Raw genomic sequence first — 24,856 nt, 5'->3', positions numbered from 1 at the left:
TATCAAAATAGTGTGGTACTGCAGTAAGAGGCATATAAATCAAAGGAATGGAGTTGAGAGTCAAGAAGTAAACCCATATTATCTATAGACAACTGGTTTTGGACAAGGGTACCGATACCATTCAATGGGGGGAAGAATACTCTTTTTCAACAAATGGTGCTGAGATACTGGATATTCACACGAAAAAGAATGAAGTTGAACCCTTACCTCACATCATATATAAAAATTCACTCAAAATGAATCAAACATCTATAAGAGCTAAAACTATAAAACTCAAAATGAATCTGTAAGAGCTAAAACTATAAAACTCTTAGAAGGAAACATAGGTATAAATCATTGTGACCTTGGACTGGGTAATGGTTTCTTAGATATAATACCAAAGCAACTGCAACAAAACAAAAAACTGACAAATTGGACTTCAAAATTAAAAACATTTGCATATCAAAAGGATACTTTCAAGAAAGTGAAAAGATAACCCACAAAATGGGTAAAATATCTGCAAATCATGCATTTCATAAGAATCTGGTATCTCAAATATATAAAGAACTCTTACAACTCAACAATAAAAAGGCAAACAATTCAATTAAAAAATGAGCAAAAAATTTGAACAGATATCACTTATTTGTTTATTTGGACTGAACAAATTGCCCATAGTGAGCTACTGCAATGGCATGAAGAGGACCCTGTGGTTTATGTTTAATTCATCTAATGACTGCCCAAGCGTCCATCTAGAGCACAATAAACAAGATCAATAAACTGCACTGAATTATACATATTAATGTCAACAATTTGTCAGAATGGTAGAAGTAGTGCCTTTTTTTTTAAAGAAAAAGTTTTTGACCTTCATTCTTCCTGGAAAGTATAGTCTTTTTAATGTAGCTAAAAGGATTGGCTTTCCCTCTAAAATTATGGAATAAAAACACATAAAAGAAGAGCGAAAAGGTAAACTATAAAAATTATTCAGGAAAACTGATGTATTACTTTAAAGGTCTTTATCAATCACTTCTGCGGATCAACTAGGTGATACATATACTATCTTTTTAGATTCCATAATTAAACTCTAAAGCAAGAAAAAGAGAACTTACATAGTATCACATGCAAAAAAGACAAGAGAGCTAAATGAATATGAAGCACTTCACTAGCCACCATGGAGGAGTTCAACACTTTATGCCGGTAAACTCCTAAGAGACCAGTTGGGGACCTGAGGTATGAACTGCACTGGCAGTCACACATCTGTATCTTGCTGTTTAGACCCCTTTCAACATTGCAGTCCAACTGTCAGAAAACTGGGATGCTATTGTAATAGCATACTGTATTTTCCCATCTTGAAGTTTAAAACATGCTTTATATGTAGGTGCATTCATTTGACAATGCATTTTCATTTTTTCATTTATAAATTATTGCTTCTATTTTGGAGGAGTAATTGCCTTGCTCAGGGGGTTCAAGGATATACATTTAGACATAGGCAGCTAAATACGGGTTTTGCCTGTTACTCAGTTAACGAGACTAGGGAAAATATGACCAAGATGTTCTGAGACTATTATAAAACGAATGGGGGGATATGTCTTTGGTTGTTTATGAAATGAATAAATGTTCTTATTTCCAAATACTTAAGTCAGCTGTAAAACATAAAATCTACATACATTTAAAAGTCACTTCTTATGAAAAACAAATAATATGAACAGACTAAGCTGACAACTCTATCTTACTTTATTGAATTTGTTGATTTTCTTCTCCTTTATGCTCTTCTTTGACTAACAATTACACATAAGAATACTTAAAATTCTGGATAGTATTAAATGTTCTATTTTGTTGGACTGGGAAGTGCTGTAAATATTCTATTTTAAACCTAGTCTACTTTGGACTCATTAAACCCCCCAATCAATAGGTTTATTAGAAACAAAGAATGGAAACATTGTCTTTGAAATAAGTATGCTGCATTTTTCCTGAAGAGTAGAGAATTTTATCAAGAGGCCACAGTAAAATTATAATAAAAAATAAAATTGTAATAAAAATTAAGTATTCTTTCATTATCGGAAGAATCTTGATCCCCTGCAGTATCTTTCCATCCAATCCCAATTCACTATGGATTTATTCAGCCAGAGATCTTTCCCACATCTGGTTTATAATAATTCATGTTTTTATTAATTTTGAATGCTAGAAGAAAAAAAAAAGCAGGGTATGAAACAATTATGTCTTCCTTCCCCTCTTCCTTCCTATTGCCTTTCTCATAAATTGGTCATTATAGCATTTCGTAAAACAGCCATCTCTGAACTGAGAGCTACAACATTTTTAACCTTGAGGTAGCTGCAAAATGAAGCACTTTGATAAATAACCTCAGTGCCAAGGCAAAGAGTGGAAAAGAATCCTTTTAGCACAGATTTAAAGAAGATTACAAAGGGCAAAAAAACCCAATCATTTTAAAATAATGATTTGATAAAGCAAAGGTTGAAGGGATGAAGGAATTCTGCCTTTTTGAATGTTTTGCTTAAACAATGATTAAAGTAGAATGTGGACATTAACAAGGAGCCATATTTTCATTAAAATAATGATTCTACCATTTGTTGAAGGAAAAAAAATAAAGTCCTACATAGCTATTTAAAATAGATTAAAGGATTTTTTTTTTACTTCTACAAACAATGCCTTAAATCATTCTTTGCAAGAAAGTTTCATAATTTGCATGGAAATAACTTTTTTTTTTTTAAAAAAGAAAAATACTAAGTAATGAATGTCTGTTCCCAGGGAACTTGCTCAGAATAATTCAAACTGAACTGAAAAAATTAGTATAAAATAAGAAAAGGTAAGCCTTTTATAAAACAACTAATCAGGTATTTTTGAAAATTCATACTTATTGGTGAAATCAACAGCCTCAGACTATGGTTGACAGATACAGTCAAACAGCACAACATAATTAAATCAAGTGTCAAGGTATGAGAATTGGGCAGATTACCAAATAGAGGGTCATGGTCCAATATATTAATAAGACCATGTTATAAAATTTTATTAAGAACAGTCCTTTGATACCTTTGTCAACTGCATCCATTTGGTTGGCTTGATCAACTACAGCTTTAGAGAAGACTGTGGCCTAGGAAAGAAATTTGTTCTGTGCAACACTTGTGCTAGGTACCAAGCAAGGAAGGAGCTTAGGGTGGTGGGTCTTTAGGGTTATGGAGGAGCCTACCTGATCAGTCTAAGTCAAGAAGCATCTACCTTGTATCCTAGGGATTTGCTTCAACTTTATGTCTATACCTACAAAGTACCAGGCCCCCTGCTGGATCCTGAGGAGGAAAAGATGACCAAGATATTGTCTGGAAGAGCTCCCAGGATGGGGGGCTGGTGGAGATAAAACCAAATAATTTAATACGAATTGGAGTGTGGTATTAGAGGTGGATACCCAGTGCTTTAGACACTGAGGTTAAGGAGAGGAACATTCTACCTGAGAGAGGAGGACAGGTAGCAGACAGAACATGGATTTTGGACTTTTGGTGGACCTTGGCTTCATTCTCCCACTTTCACCACCTTGCTATCTGGGCTGGGCGAGTTAGTGACCTCTCTAAAGTTGTTTCTTCAGTTGTAAACTGGGAATGCTATCACTGAATTCTCCAGTGTCGTAACTAGCTCATATGTTGCATCTGTGTGAAATACAAGAAAGCCTCATTTCTAGCGCACACACCCAATGCCAGAGGGCTCGGCTCCATGAATGAATGGGATGTAGAATAAATGCTAGTCCCCACTCTTACCCTAAACCATCTGCCGGTGGTCCTGTGCCTCAAGGGTGAACTTTGATGAAGAACTTGGGCCCTTGACATTATCACTGAGTGACAGCCACATTAGCTGGGTATGTGGCTGTCACTCACATGCTAGCTCTTCTCTCTTGCTCTCTATGTAAATTAGTAAGGGTGCATAGGGGCATGGATATTTCAGTTGAATGTTGAAGGATGCAACTTTTCAAGCAAGGAAGAACCACATGCAGCTGTTGTTCGTATTTTAGCAGGGAACCTGAAGAGGAGGGATTTGGGAAGGAGGGGACCACTGTGAGACATGAGGTAGGGTGAGTAGCTGGGAGTCTAGCAAAACTGGTGAGAGGACAGGATCTGAGCTAAGGTAGTAGCTATGCAGAATAGGTATTCCTCATGGATGTAGGAGGAAGAATAAACAGAACTTGAAATTGATAAGAAATCATGGGTGAGGGAGAGGAAGGTGTCACGGATAAGCTTAGGCCGACCAAGAGAACCCGTAATTAAGAGTATAAAACAAGTAAACTTCCAGAGGGACACAACAAGTTCTCTTTTACACACAGTGATTGGAGGCTCCAATAGTCTGGAATATGGCACAGGGATTCGGTTAATGGGCTGCTGCCAGACCTATGGATTTGGGGTTCACTGGAGTTAGTAAGAAAGTAGCATAAACAGACGGGATGTGTCAGAGAAGCACAAAAGAAAAAAAAACAGGACCACAGCCAGAACTCACTGTCACTATGAACTCTAGTCCCTAGGCACAATTTGCTGTTCTTACAAATCTGATACCAATTTCCACCTTCACCCGTGGCATTCCTTCTTTCTAGCTGGGCTCCTTCTTCCTCATTTTCACCCGTAATAGTGAATTCTAATTGGAGCGTAATTCATGGAAGCGAACATACCTGTCACTAAAGATACTTTCCAGAAAGCACTTGCTATCATTACTAATTAAACTATTGTATCTCTCCCCAGATATCTGACTGCATTAAACATATCCTAATTGCCTGCATTTATAAGCGTACACTTTTATACAAAAGGCATGCATTTGTAGGTACTTTCACATCTTGTCATTTTGCCAGCAGCTTGGAATTTTTGTATCGTCCGTACTGGCACAGAACTGACTCCAAATCTAAAGTTTGATTGTATACAGAAGTGGCAGATAAATGCGTATCAGACAAATGACAAAGCAGTTAACCAGAGACTAACAGAGAACAAGACATAGACTGGGAGAAATCTGTGAAGATCCTATTTAGAAAGTAAGCTAAAAACAACAATTTTTATTATAGAAAATCCCAAACACGTACAAAAATAAAGAGAATAATATAAGGAACCCTCAATACCATGCAGCTTAAGCAATTGGCACCCACAGCCAATCTTGTTTCATCTATATTCCTACTGGAAAGTGAGTTATTCTAAAGTGTTCCTTTAAACAGAAAAGGATTATAGAAGACAACTAATCTCAACCCAGAAAATTTGACATTTTTCCCAGCAAGCCCTTTCTGTTGCTTTGGTATTAGGAGTGCAAATGGTGCACAGGTCTAGTTAACTGAAGTTTATTACTACAAGTTTGTCTTTCTATAGGAAACAGCCATTTAAAAATGGAAACACCTAGGATTCCAAATGAAAGGTTTTTAAAAAGATTATCTTTCAGAATTTGGTATGTAACATGTTTAGAATGAAAAAAATATATATTTTTAGAATAACATGTTCTTAATCCAACCTAATGGCTGAGAGGTTTTCTCATTTTTTTTTAAAGAAAAAAAATTCCATAATTCTAATTATCTAAATATCCTCCATGTCACTGAGATTTGAAGTTTACCGTGTTACCCTATTCTTGGGCATTTTGCAACACTCACGATATCTGAATCACCATCTGTTCTGTGGAAGTGTGACTCATTAGTGGCTGTTTTCAGTAGCATATTGCTGAATAAAAAGTTCTAATAATTTAATTAGAAAGAGTCAACCATAATTACGGGGTGAGAGTGGAATATTGGTCATAAACTTTGTAGACCTTTGTCATGGCTTATTTCCCCAGAGTGTGGTATTGCCTACGCCATTAAAGTCACATATGAAAACAGGCTTAAGATAGCTAAGAGGCAAAACTATATGACCTAGAAGATTTTAGCTTCAGTTCATTACGAATGTGATAAATTATTTGGTTTTGCCCCTCCTACAACTATTTGGAGAACTTTCTTATACTTATTTAATAACAGTATTTGAGAAGTTTCTTACTGATTTCTATCCTCCAAATACATCAAAAAAGTATATTCATTTCCTAAAGAAACTTAATAGAGTGAAAAATTAATTGGAAGTGTATGTTTTCAATCCCTGGAGTAGACTGAAATTCCACTATCTTCATAAGCTCTTGCTCAACATTGAGTCCCCTCTTCTGAACAAAAGCTTGGACGACACATTATGAAGTTTCTTTTGCAAGTAGCTGGAAGTACAGTTGATTCTATCCATTAATACGTAGCACCAAACAGACCACCATCACCTGACACATGCCAAATACTTGATAGTAATATAAACATTTACAAGGCAGTATTAAGTCAGAAAAGAAAGCAGAATAGCATTGGCATGAAATGCAAAAAGCAAGTCATCTGCTCTCTTGAGCGGTATTTCAGGCACTTCAAAGTGGGAGCTACTGTAATGGGTGCATCCACCTACAACATCCTGGGTGCTCGGATTTCAGATGATAATTTGTATCTGGTTCCAATGCAATTAACAAACGCCAGGGTTCTTCATGGAGAAGAATATGCCAGACACATACAGCTTATTTGCTGATATGCGCTGAATCTCCAGTGTACACACATTTGCTGTATGCTGAAATATGCACCATCATAATCGTCATCTACGTACCACTGCAAGGTAAAGTTAGACAAATGCGGGCATTTTGGAGATTTACGTAGAATCATATTATGTAATACTTTACTCCCTTTTGTAAGAAAAACAGAAATGGGAGAACTTAACTCATGTGAAATATTAAATATGTTGCTAAGAAAACTAGGGACATAAAGGACAGTGGACATGAAGTGTCAATTTCCTGGTCTTGATAATGTACTGTAGATATGTCAGATGTCTCCCATTGAGGAAACTGGGTGACGGATGCATAGGACCTCTCTGTATGATTTTTTCAAGTTCTTGTGAGAGTATTTCAATGATTAATAATAGCAACCTACCTTTTAAGTTTAAACAACAATGTGGTTCAGAGAACCATTTTCCATCAAAGAGAGTAGTGTCTTAATGTAACAATCACCTCAAAGTCAGAAGTCACAGCTGTGTGTTTTGGTTGTGCTACTTAGGATGCATGTGACATGGGCAAGCGAGTCACTTAAATTCTAAGTTTGAGCTTTTTCATTTGTAAAATGGTGCTGTCGTGTGACTTACGAGATGAAAACAGAGTTTCTTCCCCCTTAATTAAGTACCAAAGCAGCATAAAGCAAGACCCTGAAGACTGGACAAATTAGAAAAAAATTGCTACCAAGTATAATTCAGTAACAAGGGGCTCATTCATTATCACACAAATATACCATCAGTCAGGTTACATTCCTCCAGTCTTGTAAGTATGAAGAGATAAGAACCTGATGCAATTGCTAAGGCAAGAGAGCTAGTGCCATTCTCCAAGAGTTTCACTGCAAAGCGTAATCTGCTCTTTTAACTTCCACATTCCTGATACTGATAACTCACTTCCCCGATTTTCCTCAGGGGCGGGGTGGGGGATATATTGAAATGCACGACATCAAAGAACAGCTTGCTTACCAACTTCATCCTGAATCTCCTCGGCCACTGCAGGCACGTTGTACAGCAGGGAGAGAGACTGATTCATGCGCTCATAAATCACACGGAGATGTGTCATAACCTGCACCAAAGGATGACAACTCCAGGTAAACAATGCCCGGGGTAGCAACAGTTATTTTTCTTACCACGCACCACTTCCAGTATAAATGACAAACACTGCTGGAATGTTTATCTCATAGGGCAACCTTATTTTTCTTGTTCTCCTATTTTTTTGTTTTTTACCTTCTGAGCTCGGCTTCAAGACTTATCTTTAAACCGACCACTCTACTGTGTACGCTTATAGCAGCCAATTAGAAAGACCACCTCTGCCAACTTTCCTAACACTAAGGCTCCCTGAATAGTCCTGATGTACTACATATACTTCTTTGCAAATTTTTGAACGGAAAAGGACATATTTCAATTTGACTGGCTATTTCACGCTAAATATATTATTTAAAAAAATTCTTCCATTCAAGGAAATATAAAATTTTCAATTTCCTGTAGTAGGTCCCGGTTTTCAACCTTTGGGAACAGGGGAGTATAACACATACTAATACAGGGCTTCATTTAGGCTCACATTAAATCTAAACGTTGTGGTAGCAATGAAGTTTATGACTGCCTGCCATAATTTAGTTGAATCGATTTTCAAGGTTTTAGTTCACATAACTTTCCTTTTCTTCATTTTTGTTGTCAAGAGTTTTAAATGGTTCCTTAAGAATCAATAGCAGTAGACGCTCAGAAAATGCCAAAGCACACACAGTTTGCACAGCAACCTTTAGAATTTACCAGGGAATTAGGAGCTCTCGCCACTGAGCACACAACACCTAGAGGTGCTCTTGAAATGCCTGGAATCCTGTCACCAGCCCAAGGAGCAAGAACACTGGCTTGTGAAAGCTGCAGATGGGTACGACATTCAGCGCTTACCTGGGACCGGATCTGGGCTGCTTTCTTGGGATCCACCATGCGCACGTGTTCAAAATGCTTTAGGGTGTGCTGTCTGTCTTTCTGTTCTGCACGGACATACTTCTTTAGCATGTTGAACACATGACGAGGCTGTAGGAGAGAAAATGAAAAAAAAAAAAAGTTTTCAGGTTTGTGCAAAATATTGCTTATTCTATTGGCGTTGCATCCAGAGGTCCCACTCACTCATCCTGTGATGTGAAAGCAACACGAGTCATCTTTTTGCCATTCTCCTTTCTAAACATTTCTCCCACTTCTTTCTTCATGAGTAATTATTGAGATGGGGCACTCTTCATTTCTACAAGAGCACTGTGCATTTTCAACATATATGATGAATGTTCACCTTAACTAACATTTTCCTTTTAAACAGGAGCATCTGCTACGGAAGAAAAACAGATTTTGGATCTGTCAGATTTAAGTTAGGTCCTTCTCTTCTCCCACCCAAATATACAGGAGCATATATGAGACTACATTTCTATATATACAGTCTGAAAACCAGAAGTAATATTGCACAAATATCCCATCATCAGTAATATATGATAGTACAAGAATTGAAATGAGAGAAATAATAGGCAATTTAACCACTATTAATTTGTAGGCCAAGAAATGAGTGATAAGCTCTAAGAGACATTTTATTTTTCTAGGAGAAAGGCCATTGCTAAACTGTATTTATTTTATTTGAAATTTAATTAAGTCCTTTCTGAGCCATTGGATTCTCTTTCAGCAACAATTATGTTTCTTCTTAAGTGCTTCTATTTTTTTGTAATTGGTTCCATTTCATTTTTATTCCAGTTTTACATGAAAAAATCCATCCTAATTTTTTAAAAAAAGAACAAAGGCTTCTTTGTCTTCAGCAATTCCATTGCTGTATGCATTCTACTATGTGATTTTGGAAAATGATTTCCAAAGATATACATTATCTTCTTCACTAAAACAAAAAATCTAGCTATAAAATTCATGTCAGGAATACAATTTTGGCCATGTGGGCAAACCTAGTTATTATTAATCTATGTGAGAGGGGCACCTTGAAAACAGGTTGGAAATATGAAATTCATTCCCAGAGACGGGGTGTGTGGTGGTAGCGCTGGCGTGACAGAGAGTTACAACGCTTTTCTTGTGTTACCCATGTTCTGTGGGAGGTGCCTCTCTTTCCCCTTTTGCTTAGTTAGCCGAGGTGCCATCAACCTGCCATCCCAGGCGGAATCTGGTGCCCATTTTCTGTGCTCCCGTGAAAAGCTGTGCAAGTCCCCGTTAATTTACGTAACACAACTTATTAAATTTTCTATGTTTCCGACTTCCCTCTTTAATGTGAGATCTGTAAGACCATATCTGCTCTTACTCTTTCTCTTTACTGGGGACCCCAGTCACACAGTGCCTGGCCCTAAGAGGGTGCTCTGTGCTTGCTTAATGAATCCCGCCAGAGGCCATGTTCCTATACTCAAGAAAACAAGTACACACAATAAAAATAAAATAAACCTGCCCTCATCTGCCTTCTTCATTTTTTTTTCCTAGAAGAAATGTACTTCCCCATAATTCCAAGAAAGGCAGACACCACAGCTTGAAACACAGCTTTTTGCAACCTGTCATTAAAACTCTCATTTGTACTGTGAAATCTGGTTGAATCTACGAATCAGAGAATGACCTTTTAAATTTTACAAGAAGGAAAGTAGTAAGAGAGATAATAATTGATAAGCTATATCTATTCATATTTAAAAGATGATAGGTTTATACACGCTAGTTTAAAAAAAATAAAAAGAACATTTTAAAACACCAGAGAGTGAAGGCTATCGTTGATTGTGAAGGATATTATATATGCAGGACTGTGAGATCAGGATATTGCACACCCTTGACGCTTGCTCGTTATTAAGCACCAAGGCCTAAGAAATCCCTCTAGTTCTAATTACCATTATACCTCCAAGGATGCAGACAGAAAAGGTTTCAGCTAAGTGCATTTATCCACAACGTTCATGCCGGCCCCGCACTGACGCAGCTGACTGGCTTTATGTACTTTCCTACTTGCTCTATTTCATTTTTCTCTCTTGAAAAGGATTTATTGTTTTGAAGGAAATGGAATTTTTTTTTTTCCGTTAAAGGGTTCAAATAAGAAAAAAACACTTCAATTAAAAACTTAAGAATCCATTTTCATTGTAACATTTTTCGCTTTTTCAGTCAGTCACCTATGAATGTTCCTTTAAGGCATTTTGTCCTCAAAGGATTGTCACCAACAAGCGCGTGCGCTAGGATGCTGTGCTCTACGCTGGCCTCGGCATTACTGTTGTCAGCGAAATTTCAGTTTAGAGAATGCAGAAGTCATTTCTGATAACTAACATCTGGGTCTCCCCCTTTCCTTCCACTGTGGCCACAAACAGCATGCGTTCCCGCTTGCTAATTATTAACGCTAACATCCATTTGTAAAGAAATACGAAAGCCACAAATTTCCCATCTGTGCAATTTAGAGAGCAGTATCTTTTGGAGTGTTTGAGGGTTAAGAATGTCCTGTGTTAGTTACCCAGCACAATGCGTAGTCCATTGCAGGTACTCGGCACACATGTATTTCTTCTACCTAGTCCTCACCTCCAACTCCGCCACCCCTTTCTTTCCTCTAAGCAGTAAGAGTTCAACATGTGCTGACTGCTTACATGGGACAGTGTTTTAAATCTTTGAATCTCAGTGAATGAGACAGTGTTTTAAATCTTTATGCACGGTAACTTAACACATCTTCATCTCTGACACAGGACACAGGTACAGGGGCTCTCTCCATCTTACAGATGAGGCAGGAGGCATAAAGGTTGAGGTTACACAGGCTACACTGCCGGCCGAGGGTCACAGAGCTAGCCAGGGTTAAGCAAGAGCAGTCTAGCCCAGCTGCCAGGCTCCAGAGCCCCTTCTCCCAATTACTAAGTGATCCTGCCTTTCCAGGAGGATCTAAAATGGACCACACTAAAGACCAGTTCTACATACAAAGTGACTTACAGAGTTGAAAACAAAGAAATAACTGAATAGTTAGAAAACAGAGTATGTTCCAGGAATCCTTGCCTGAATTTCTAGTTCCCATAAGCTCAGGTCATATTCTTTTGGAGCATGTTAATATCAGCTCTTTTCATTGTGCTGAAGATTCCAATTTAACTTGTTCAGTCTCTCAATTACTAGCCGAGGTTTTTGGCATTCCATCATTCTTTAGGTAACTCATAGAATTATTTAGCCAATTATTAAACTAATGTGGAAGGAGGGGAAATAGCAAGATAGGAACGTCCTCTGTCCATGTGGACAGAGGCTTAGGACTACTGGAAAATGATTCAAGGTATTAGTCAAAAGTTAGGCTTTTGTGACATTCATGGATTCTAGTGCTAAATTCATCCTTATCTTCTATTAAAGTGGATAATGAAATGGTGAATGTGTTCACATGTTTTCAATTGCTGATCTCATTTAATACCGCCATACGGCTTCAAAATATATTCAGAAATATATTCCTAAGTTACCCTGAAAATCCCTAGAGCTTGATAGCGACACAGCAGCACACCAGGCTCTCAGGATTCCCCAGGCTTTAGCTCCTCCAGAGACGATGAACCCTAGGAGCCCACAGTAAGCTCTGACCTCATCATTGTTTATGTGAGCCAGATACACACCGTGTGTGCACCTATATAAACACAATCCTCGTTCCTTCCTAAGGCCTATTTGACAAGCAAAACCCGAGGACATCAAGATAATTCAGAATATCCCTCAATAAATGAATTACAGGGTTCTGCTTGGCTGATCTGGCCATGTAAACACATTTCTAGGAATCATGCTCACAAATGAAAAAACAATCAGATTAGCTCCTACGTTGGAGAGTAGGTAGATAAATCATACCAGATAAAATGGTTGTTGTCTGTGCACCCCAGAAACAAACACTATTTTTAGTTAAGAAAGAAAAACAGATAAGATTTCTCTCTGTATTTTCACATTTCTATTTACTTTGGGTTAAAAAAAAAAAAAGAGCCCTCCTTTTAGAATATGATTCATACATGTTTCATTCAAATAAAGAAATAATTACACTTACAACTTTTAGCCAAAATATAAATCTTCAAGGCTTAACATCAGCTATTTGTAGAGCTATATCATGTATCTCAGAATAACAAGGTGTCTTGATTGTCTAGGGATGTTTATTTTATTATGCTAGGGCAAAGATGAATTTCTTAAAATTTTAATTAAAAACACAGAAACATTCTTACAGAAATGGTAGAAAAAAAATACCTGTTATCTCTATAGAAACATATTCTCCTAAAGTAACTGCTAATATAATTGTTACAATATTCACATTTAAAGTGGGTTATTCATATAATTATAAAAACATAAGAATTCAGTGGCTTATGACGAAGATATTAATTGGTAGAGTTTAAGAAACTTTTAACCTGCATGGATATAATTTTAGTCACAAGATTTTAAATCTTCTGTAATTAGTAAATAATTTTTCTAGTAAATTCCTCCTATCTCAGAGTTAAGAAATACTCTACATTAATACTACAATCTGGTTATATTGGCATTGGATGGCTAATCTTATTAAAATTTACAGCAAAGAATAGAGAAAATATATGGAAAAGATCTGTCCCAGGGAGACTAATTATATCCAATCCTTTTTATTGTCACTACTGTTTTTGAAAATGTTTAGCCCATAGTTACATGGTATCTGTAACTGATGTGGCACGTTTCAATTTGTACCAAATTTACTTCATAATCACACTGCTTTTTAAAAAATCATTTAAAAAGAAATTCTTAAAAGATTAAGAATAGACATTACTATTAATAAAATAGATTACCCATGACCTACAATGAGAAGAAAGAGAAACAGAAAATTTACATTTTGAGGCATTAATCATTTTCACCTCTAGGAACAAAACAAAAGCATTACATAATTCTACCTGCTAGCATGGCTCCTGGCACAATTTGGCTGCTAATAAATGTTTGTTAATTAAATTAATGAATAACCTAGAGGTAAATATAATTTCAGAAGTAGATCCAGAAGTATAGAATATCTTTCCTGGTATCCAAGTGGCAAATAAGCATCTCTCTGAGTAGCATTTCCAATTTTCATGGAAATGCTGATATACTATTACAAACCCATTTTTTCTATCTAACCAGTGTGCTGGCGTCCTTTAATAAGTTGTTTTTAACTGGGAACTCTTCCCAGAAAATACTTAATGGACCCCACAACATATATTAATACAAACTAGTCTCAACCAGAAGATTCATTTCTTTAATTTCGAAAGATCTCATATATTGTCTTCTCATATTTTGATGTTTTGTATTAACTTCCCCACTTCTCAGACCTATTGTCTTTTTCACTTGGTTCTTTTATACAGTCCCTCATAGCTGGCATTGCTGGGAGTTGGGATCAATCATATATGTTTGCCTGATGACAGCCAGGACAACTCAATGCCAATCACATCTGAATACGTAGCTTATTATTGGACAGTTCACAGGGGAGGTATATTAAAACATGATTATTCAGCTCTGTTGTCCCACTCTGTAGCTTTATGCTTGATCTAGAAATCTGGCATCTTATCACAATAGACACTTGTGCCTTGTACCATTTCCTGATGGAAGGGAGTGAACTGTCAAGAGCTTTTAAAAGCCCTAGGCGTAATCCTGCCAAGAAGGAAGTAAATGACTCACTCTATGAGATGCACCCTAACCTTTCCAGGTCACAAGGGACTTATTCAGAAAACCCTCTCCTGGAGCATTAAATTGCACCCTGGTGGTTTCCAAACTGTGACTGGAGAAGTTAATCACCTAACAAGAACAAAGCAATTCTCTCTTGCTTTCACAAATAGGTTCAGGGCCATTATTTTCACAGTTTTATACCTTAGATTTCAAGAGATCTTGAGCATATAATATAAAATGTACAAAATCTGTGTGCAGGTTTAAAATCACACTTAAGAAAGTTAAACTTCTCTGTGCTTGACATGGTCTTTGTTGAGTTTATTTTTCCACTTTTGCCCTCAAAATGTCAAAAGCACTCTCACCGTTGCAAGAAAAATCTGAAAATAATAGTAATAATATTTGGGGAGCTGCCGTGGGAACCTCTGGATCACAATCTTTTTTGTCTTTAAAGCTAAGAGTTGAGTTAAATTTTTAAAGTCCACTGCAAAATTTATCCACCTTCCTTTTTTTTTCCATAAAAGCACACAAACAATTTCTGTAGTTTAAAATAAGAATAAGAGGGCAAATGACAATTCCATGCCAAGCTGAGGACAGAAGTCTTCATGAAGCAGCAGAGAAAATGGCAGTAGATTCTAACACCCTTCCCCATTTGGTGTTTCTCAAGTTTCAATAATATGGACACCTTAGATGAAAAGATACTGGATAACTAACTTTTATTAATCCACTTAGTTTACGTTGCCAGAGTGAAACCTCTGCACATGGCTAAGAAGTTACACCCAACATGCCCTCTCAGATATCCAGTTTACTGCTTTGGCTCTGATTTTTGTGCTATAACAGGACACAGCAGCGTCCAGAAAGTCATCTCCCATCTGTCCCCTCCTTCACATGAAAGCAGATCACTTCCTAATTGGGACCTGCCACCAAAGCCTTCATGTGTCTTCCCCTAACAATCATTCTCCTTTTTGGGGGGGGGGGGTGCCGCATTTTCCTATTTCACAATCTTGTCTCAACCTTCAGTTAATCCTTTTGCTTTTCAAATTATGGCTAACGAAAGCTAGAACAAAGTTAATTGCAAAAACAGTAGAAAAATTAACCTCAATTTGCAGATGAAGTAGGAAGAAGCTTTTTTTTAGTTACTTTTTCCTAGTTATAGGTTATACAGATGGCAGACTTGGGAATTAAAGATAGGTATTTATAATATGAAATACAAAAGGTAGAAAATAAGAGCGGTTTTAATCCTGTCTTCTCACAAATCGGTGACCTTTTGTCAAATCTCGTATTTGACAAGAAAAAAAAATCATAATTTTTTTCCAAGATATTTTGCTAGTTCTCAGGAATGATTTATTTTGGTTACATAGACCACCACAGCTATAAATCAGTGAAAACAGCATATAGAACTGAAATTTAGCACCAGACCAACCCTGTGATTTATGCTTTTAGACACACTTTAGCATACAATGGATATAGAGCTAAGATCTTCTGACCTGTGAGCACAAAAGGGCTAGAAATTGTTTGAACTTGTACGTATTCAAGTCTTGTTAAGCAGTAAGACATGCTGAAGCTCTTAACGATGAACAGATTATTAATGCAACCCAGAAGGCAAATCTCAGAGAGTTGCAGAGAAATTGTAAACAAAAGATGTTTTAAACGAACACAGACCCTTGAAGATTGTCAAATGGTCTGATCATCCAACAAATGCCAACTGTGACAAATTCTTGACTTTTTGAGATTTATAGCAATCTGCTTTAATTTTGCATATTCATACTTAAACTTTGGCATTCTTACTTCATAGATCCTCTAACTGGGTAAAATGTTCAAAGATAAGTGCATTTGTATTTCTTTTAATTTTACCCTCTCCTCCTTTCACACCTAGCTAGTGTTTTGACCTACCAGAAATTCCATGGGTTTTTGTTGATTTAGAAACATTTATATAAGAAAATTGAAGATAAAGCTTCTGAAGATCCATATCGCCTTGTATCTTTAAACTGGGATCCATGATTAAGCTTCACAGAATGAATGAACCCCTTGAAATACATGTGAAATCGTGTATGTGTGCTTGGGTGTCACATGTTTCTAGGGTGAGGACCCCTTGCTGCCCATCTGTTCTTCAGGGCAAATATCATTAATGCCAGGCAGGTAAATAATTAATAGATCTTTAAATAATGGGCCGTGTACTTGTCTACAAAACTAAATATTTCTATTTTCATAATAGGTTTTCATTTTCAAGGATGAAATGCAAATAGGTATTCACATATAAATATGTATGTTTACAGGAAGAAAGCATAGCGTCTTGGTGCTATAGTTTTTAACAGCATCTGATGAAAATCTATTTGCATTTCCAAGGCAGTGACTGAGTGAGGCTCTGCTGTTGAGGGAATCTGGGTGAAGAATACAGTCTCAGAGGCACAGGATAGCTTTCAAGCTAATGCCTTTCCAACATACTTCTTAATTTTCTATTTAACTTAATTAAAACCAGAAAACACTAGTGTCTCTGGTTACATACGTCCCGTTGGTCTGCAGCAAGATCTGTCTATTGAGCTTGGTAAACATTCAAAGGGAAGGAGTTAATACTGAGAGGCTTTACTGAAATAGCATGCACACCACTCAGCATAGTTTATAGGATTTGGTTCAATAAATGCTAATTCTCTCATTTTTCTTACCACCCACTGTTTGTTACTGAGTTTGCAATGAAAAGCTTGTCTCAAGTTAACCAGCCCCCTTGGGCTTACCGATTTATACAAATCTCTACTAAAAATAAATGAATGGCGATTGAGTAAATAAGAAATGGTATAAGGGTTAATTATTGACTTTCTAAAAGATGATTTTTAACCTACCAGTCTTGTAACGTTTAAGCACATTCTGATATGCTTTTCAAAATTTTGACTACATTCAAAACTTGCTGGTAGAATGCCTTAAACATGGAAGTATTCATTTCTCCACACATTAAGAACTTACCAATGATTATTAACTCATTTATCATCTATTACATTGAGGTATCAATGTCCCATGTTTACCTTGTAGATGTATGCTATATACATACATTTTATAAAATGCGTGATATTTGCTTTGCGACCAAAAGGAATGGGTAGAAAATGACAGGTTGTAGGGAGAAGGATGATTAGTAAAAACTAACGGCACTGCAATTTATTTTTTGCTTTAGAAAACTTATAGTTACACCAACTCTCATATTGGCCAAAGACTGACTTAATTGGAATCAGCATCCCATTGTGACTAAATATTGATTAGCTGGAACCTCCCCATGGCATCACCTGCTACAAAGCAGCCATGAATTCCTGTCCTTTTTGTCACCAATGATTGCTGCTTCTCATTGAACATTTATTGCCCTGTCACTAGAATTCACCAAAAAGCATTAAGCAAAATCTCCATTTAGCGACAAAACCCTGCTCTTTAATGAAGAGTCTCACAATATTCATATTCTACCACAGGATTGTATAAAGAAGTTTTTAGGGATCTCAAGAAAATGTAACGTTTGGCTCAAATACTCAGAAACGAGAAAAGAAAGGATGCTGGTGTTATAGAAACTGCCAAAAAATTTTTACTCAAATAGAGAGTCTGAGTGTGAAGCAGTGAACATAAGCATGAAATAAAATTTAGTATGGATAAGATGGCTGCACTTGAGAGACACCGGAAAAACCAAAACAACACAACTGGCACAAATAGACTGATGTACATGAAAACGTTTCCTAACTCTCACTTCCACTTAGAAAATGCTTAAAAGTAAAAACATCAAAAATCTCGGAATTACAAAGAAAGGTTTGGTTATTTATCTTTTAAACAGTTTAATTCTTACTAATTAGAGGCTGCTTGGTTTTCCCAGACCTAGGCTTACAATAGAAAGTTTATTTAAAAAAAAAAAAATATGGTAGGGTGTGGTGGCTCACGCCTGTAATCCTAGCACTCTGGGAGGCCGAGGCGGGTGGATCGTTTGAGCTCAGGAGTTCGAGACCAGCCTGAGCAAGAGTGAGACCTCGTCTCTACTAAAAAAATAGAAAGAAATTATGTGGACAACTAAAAATATATATAGAAAAAATTAGCCGGGCATGGTGGTGCATGCCTGTAGTCCCAGCTACTCGGGAGGCTGAGGCAGGAGAATCGCTTGAGCCCAGGAGTTTGAGGTTGCTGTGAGCTACGCTGATGCTATGGCACTCTAGCCTAGGCAACAGAGTGAGACTCTGTCTCAGAAAAAAAAAAAAAAAAAAAACAAACAATAAAAAGAAAAGCCCTATCCAGCCTTTGGTTTAACTGTACAGGTGCCCATAGCAAGTCTAATTTCTCTTCAGATTACAGAGAATGTTCAACAGTCAGGAAACAGCATCATCTTCTTCACATCTGTGAAGAAGCAGTACCCTAACAGTTGTAAGAGAGAAGGCTCAGACAGGATTTAGCTCCTATTTCGTGAAGCTATGAGTAGCCTGAGTATGAGCCCCAAGAAAGCAAGAAGCAGGAAGCACAGGACTGTAGAGCTAGCTGGTTAATGAATGATGAGTTTGGCTTTAAGCAGTACTTAAGTTTGGTAGCTCAGAGGCCTCCACCAAAGGGAATGGAAGTTAAACATGTGCGATGCAACTTTGGAGAGGAATGTAACTTTTCTAGGGGGAAATAAAGTGTAAGTCCTTGATTTTCCAAGGGGTTGAGGGTTCCCAGGGGTTCCAAGTCCTTAGAAGAGTCACTAGGCCTCAAAAGCCTTTGCGTTATCCTGAATGCAAAGACACAGCTTTGTTCTATTTTTTTTTTTTTTTTTTTGGTCTGGAAAAAATGAAACTGTTTTAGGCCAGGCACAGTGGCTCACACCCGTAATTCTAGCACTTTGGGAGGCTGAGGCAGGAGGATTGCTTGAGGCCAGGAGTTCAAGACTAGCTTGGGCAACATAGGTAACAGTGAGACCCTGTCTCTACAAAAAATAGAAAAATTAGCTGAGCATGGTGGTGCATGCCTATAGTCCCAGCTACTGGGACTCTAGCCTGGGCAACAGAGTGAGACCCTGTCTCAGAAAAAAAAAAAAGAAAGAAAAAAGAAACTTTTAATTATTTTAATATTTGAAGTATTTATTTTAAATATAATATATATGATTCTAAAAATGAAGCAAATAGTGCATTTTTAGGTTGGTTATTCAGTGTATCAGTGTATAGGTACATAATTAATTAAACAGGAAATTGGAACATAAAGTATACATAGACATGGGAACTTACAAAATGAAATTCATAGAACAGGAATTCTAGCTGCACAAGAACATCATTTCATAGTAGTTCCAAGTTTAGATTTAAAAATATGAATAAAAGTATCAATTAAACCTGAGCTTCAAAAAGATTGAAAATAATCCATGTTGTTTGAAAACCCCATATTTGCAAGTCTGGGAATACATGATAGAGTTTGGTAAGAGTTAAAGAGATAATAATTCTAAAAGGGATAACATCTATAGAATCTACGGGAAAACATTTTCACTAATTTATTTACTTACATTGAAATGACATGTACTGAATACAGTATTTTGTATTTTTTAGCCACTGTGTTAAGGATGAGGGAAATCTTAGAAATATTTATGTATGGCTCCAAAGATGTGGCCTTCCTCAGACAATCACTGGCAAGGTCTTGATGTATACTTTCAAGAGCAATGTATAAAAGTCCTCAAGAAGGAATTTAAAATTTTTTTCAGCTTTCCAAGGTGCAGAAGTAAGTGCCGTGTCAAACCATACATTAAAATTTAAATGAACACTCAAAGATGGTAACTTAACAAAAATGGCAGGTAATGCCCCAAGATTTCAGGCCTGTGACTACCCAGCCCCACTTTTTATTATGAAGAAGAGATTTGTGCATTTCTGAGGTACGAATTTAACAGGAATCCTTGGATCAATCAATAGCAATCTGATTTTTTTTTAAACAGTAAAATAGTTTTTCCTAATCCAGTTTTTTATGTCAAATAAACATGCTATCTAATTTCGTATGAGGTGAACATCAGGCTCACAACAAGAACTATTAAAATTAATCTAAAATTATCCCCTCAGAAGAATGCTGGAGTGGCTAAACAAACAAAAAATAGTACAACTGTCCCCGTTGATAAAATCTGAACCTCTGACAAACATTCTTCTTGCCAGTGCCTTTCCTGGGACGGCTGATGAGACTAAACTGAAAAAGTTTAAATGTGCGTTTGTTAAGGACTCCACTCAGTCTTTATTTTTAGCCCTATCAGTGACCATTTAGCAAAGATCTGACTTCAGAGATCTGGACTTTCCGCTGGGCCACTTCACATCGTGTGTGCTATTAAGGCTCTGGTCTCAACACCCAGCCCCTGCCCTGCTCTGGCGAATGGTCCCCACACCTCCTCCCCTGAAAGGGAGTTCCTCCAAAAAAGAGAGGAACCAAGGAATTTCTGATCTGCAGAGAGACATAAACAGAATTTTACCGAGTCGTGCCTTGCTAGGCCAGAGATTATTTTGCCAACAGAAAATGAAAACGCTAATGTGAATGTTCTTTTTCAAAAGCTCTTTGTTCAGAGAGGAAGTCTGGTTTTGCGAGAAGGCACTGCAGTGGGCGGTGGTGATTCATGGCTCTACCCTGCACCTTACCAGTGGTGTCACCCTGAACCAGCCACTCCATCTCCATCTCCGGAGACTGGAGTGAGGGCATGGACAGAACAGGGTCCACACTATCTTACACCTGGAACAATGCCAGGAGCTCTGCCAGGGCTCCTCATGGCTTTCAGGGCACTATAACTTTACACACAGAAAGCAAAATTAAAATGGTGAAGAAAACCAGTGCAAATGGCATTTTGGTTTAATTAAAAAAATACACAAAGAGTTCTATTTCCAGCCAAGATTGAGAAAAAGGAACGGGATTTATCCTCCCGTCTGAAACAACCAACGAATGGACAAAACATATGGAACAATGTCTCGGCAAGGTATCAGACACCAGGTGAAGGACGGTGATCTCTGGGAAAGGGGAACACATGAGGTCCTGCAGCTGCCGAACCTACTGCCCTGCGTCTCCAGGCCACGGCTCAAGAACGGGGAAGCCAGGCAGAGCCAGGAGGACTCCCAGGGTCACGGACATGACGTCAGAGCCAGGAGAGAGCAAGGTGGCTAAAATTCACAGGACAGAGTATGGGTGAGGAGGGACTTGCTCTGAAGGACAATCTAGAGATTTATTAAGGGTGATCCTTGAGAATGGGGCCAAGTGATGATCAGCGCACGCATGTGAAAGAAACAGAGACCAGGGGAAAAAATCAGCCAAAAGTATCAGAGGTAACAACAGTGCCAGAAGTTCACAGAGAAATGAAACAGTACTTGTTTCTACCACACAGATGGGAAAACCTAACATTCACGGTAGATTACTCAGAAGGGTCCTGCCTCACTCATGGGGAATACTTAGCTATAGGCAGGTAACTGCTCCAATCCCACCTAACAAATCTAAAAAGAGCAAAATCCAAAATGATCAAACTATTTCCAACTAACTTAACTACACTCCAGAACAAAGCTCAAGAATATTACAAAAACACCCAGCACTCAGCAAAGTAAAAATCAGTGTCTAACATCTAATACAAAATTATGAGGCATGAAATGATGCAATAAACCAGTCAAAATTGGCTCCAAGTTGACTGACATGTTATAATTAGCAAAAGTGGATATTTAAACAGTTTTTATAACTATACTCCACAGGTTTAAAAATTAACATGGAAGATATTAGGGAGGGGAAAAAAGGGAAACAGTGAATTCCTAGATATTCTAGAAAACGATAGTATGTGAGATGATGAGATGAAATATGGCCTGGCAGAATTAAGGGGAGACTGAACTACACCGTGGCCATCATAATTAAATCGCTCAAAACTAGTGATAAAGGCAAAACTGCAAAAGCAGTCAGATTGAAAATAAGACATTATTTATAGAAACATAAAGATAAAGACAGCAGATTTCCTGTTGTATACAATGCAAATAAGCAGACAATGGAGCATCATTTTTAAAGTAGTAGAAGAAAAATCTTCAATCTAGAATTCTATACTCAGCAAAAACAAACAAACAAACAAACAAAAAAACAAACAGAAAAACAAAACAACAAAACTCTCAAAACCAAAGGTGAAATAAAGACATTTTCAGACCTAGCCAAGCAAAAGAATTCACCACCAACCTACACACAATCCAAGACATTTCAAAGCACATCTTTCAGGCAGAATAAAAATACCAGTTAGATCTGCACAAAGGATTAATAGTACCAGAAATGGTAACTGCATAGGTAAACGTATGTGTTATTTTTTTCTTATTATTTAAAAACTCTTCAAAGGTGACTATTTAAAGAAAAACAACAACAGTATAGTATAGAAAAAGTATGACAACAGCTCAAAGAGTAAGAGAGGAAAAATGGAAGTACTTTATTGTAACGCTCTTATGCTACCTATGAAGTAGTAAAATATTATTTGAACTGGTATAGTATCATTGTGATAAATTAAAAATGTTTTCTATAAACCTAAATTCTATGACTAAAATAACAAATAGAATTTACAAGCCAACAAAGGAGACAAAAGAGAAATCATGAAAAAAATTCAATTAATTCCCCTGCCCCCAGAAAAGGAAAAGAAACCAAGAACAGATTGGACAAATAGAAAACAAATAGCAAGATGATAGATTGAGATATAACCGTATTAATGACCTCATTTAATGTGCATGGTCTTCCAATTAAAAGACAAGACCCAACTATATGCTCTCTATAAGAAATGCACTTCAAATATAAAGACAGTTTAAATAAAAGTAAAGGGATGGAAAAATACACTATTCTAACATTAATCAAAAGAAAGGTGGAGTAGATTTACTAATATTAGACAAAGTAGATTTCATAGCAAAACATATTATTAGGGACAAACAGGTCATTTCATGAGAAGGGGCTCAAAGAGGGCATAACAACCCTGAACATTTACACACCTAAAAACAAAGCCTCAAAAGACACAAAGGAAAACTGATAGCATTGCTAGGAGAAATACATCAGTTCACAATTACAGTCAGAGGTTTCAATATCCCTTGCTCAGTGATGGATAGAACAAGTAGACATAAAGCACACGTATGCTCAGAACATTCCTTATCTTCAAAGTAAACTCTCCCATTGAGTGTCAGTGAAGAAACCTATGTCTGCACCACTTGATAAGGCTTTTTGGGCAATGATCACTGAAAGCCACCAATAAGCCTTGTCACGGCTGATGTCATGATGAACCAGCATCCCACCGAGAATATGGCAACTGTTCTGAGCCAGAAATTTGAGTTCCAGTTCTTACCAGTCCACCAGAAGTTCTTACAACTCAAACTCAGCCAAGGCTCAACTTTCCTTGACCTCTTTTACGTAACTTAATGGGATGAGGGGACTGAGCTGGGTTACTTCTAAGATCCTTTGCTGTGGACTGAATGTTTGCGTCCCCTCCCCGCCAATTCCTATGTTGAAACTTAACCCACCACATGATGGTATTAGAGGTGGAGCCTTTGGGAAGTGATTACATCAAGAAGGCAGAACTCTCACGAATGGGATTAGTATCCTTATAAAGAGGCCCCAGAGAGCTGCCTTGCTCTGTCCACCAGAGGAGAACACAGTAAAAGACTGTAAAAAGGGCCTGTGAACCAGGCAACAGGCCCTCACCAGACACCAAACCTGCCAGTGCCTTGATCTTGGACTTTTCAGCCTCCGGAACATTGGGAATAAATTTCTTTTGCTCACAAGCCACCCTCTCCATGGTATTCTGTGATATAGCCTGAAGGGACTAAGACATCCTTCCAGCTTTTGTGCTTTGCATTTCAATTATAGCATCAGTGCTACTCCCTCAGGAATATTAAGTCGGGTCTTGCAGTGTGAGTCCCCGGGAAGCCTGACTAACTGCTCTGTGGAGAAGAGCCAGCGTCTATCGTACTGAGATGGCCCTGTGGAGGCAGATGCCCTGTGACCCCTTGACCTTCAAGATGAAATGGACAAGAGGTTGAACCTGGGAATAACGGGGCTCCTGGCATTTCTCCTAATTTCTTTTGCATGGCTTCCACTCCCTGGGCCCCCAGCCCTACTGCCTGTGCTGTGCCCTGAAGCGAGGCGAGACCTACCCGAGGAGGAACGGCCTGCAGGGCAGTGATGTAGTTCTCCAGGGCCAGGCGGCGGCGGTCATTGAGCATGGCTTCCACTCGGGCCATGTGTGTCTCCACCAGCTGCTGTCTCTCGTTGGCTGCTTCCTGTTCCAGAGATTCCACTTTCTCCTGGAAATGCTGCCATCAGAAACACACACGTCTATCAGGACTGTACCAGTAGGATGGAACAGCAAGTTAAAGTCCTTTGGAAGGAACATCATTTTCCATTTTTTCAAGTGATAAAAACTCTTCTAAAGGGTGCATAGTCATCCCAACATCTTGACTAACTCTGCACGTTTTATAGTTAACTTCCCTTTCCTGCCCGCTCCACTCCCTAATAGACCTAATTTCTCATTGGAAATCAGTATTTTGGAGGGTCCGTGAAGACTGAGTTGACCAATGATAATGTTAGATAAATTTATGTACTCTTGAAATGCTCATATTATATATACTTTTAAAAATTCCTCTCTTACTGAAAGAACTTTGAAAGTAATTGACCGTGATAACCTCTCTGTTTAATTAAGGTAATTTTGAGACTGATTGCAGTCAAAAATTCAAATTCACGTATCATTTTTTTTGCCAGGGAGAGAAGTAGCAGAAGTTTATGGCAATGAAAGAGATACATTATTAATAGAAAGT

At 37.6% G+C, this 24,856-nt stretch overlaps 1 protein-coding gene across 9 annotated transcripts in view; it reads right to left on the bottom strand.

Annotated features, from left to right (window-relative positions):
* Positions 1-24,856, bottom strand: part of APP (amyloid beta precursor protein) — a 244,752-nt gene that overhangs the window by 50,391 nt on the left and 169,505 nt on the right. For all 9 annotated transcript variants that reach the window (XM_069475007.1, XM_069475008.1, XM_069475009.1 and 6 more), the window contains 3 exons: positions 24,197-24,355; positions 8,439-8,567; positions 7,497-7,596 (listed from right to left, as the gene is read on the bottom strand). In XM_069475007.1, the coding sequence (XP_069331108.1) occupies positions 7,497-7,596; positions 8,439-8,567; positions 24,197-24,355 (388 nt within the window). The remainder of the gene's footprint in view (positions 1-7,496; positions 7,597-8,438; positions 8,568-24,196; positions 24,356-24,856) is intronic.

The sequence above is a fragment of the Eulemur rufifrons genome, chromosome 7 (genome assembly GCF_041146395.1).
Source record: "Eulemur rufifrons isolate Redbay chromosome 7, OSU_ERuf_1, whole genome shotgun sequence".
Classification (NCBI taxonomy): domain Eukaryota; kingdom Metazoa; phylum Chordata; class Mammalia; order Primates; family Lemuridae; genus Eulemur; species Eulemur rufifrons.
Note: the sequence above shows the minus strand (reverse complement) of the source record. Positions and strands in the feature narration are given on the sequence as shown.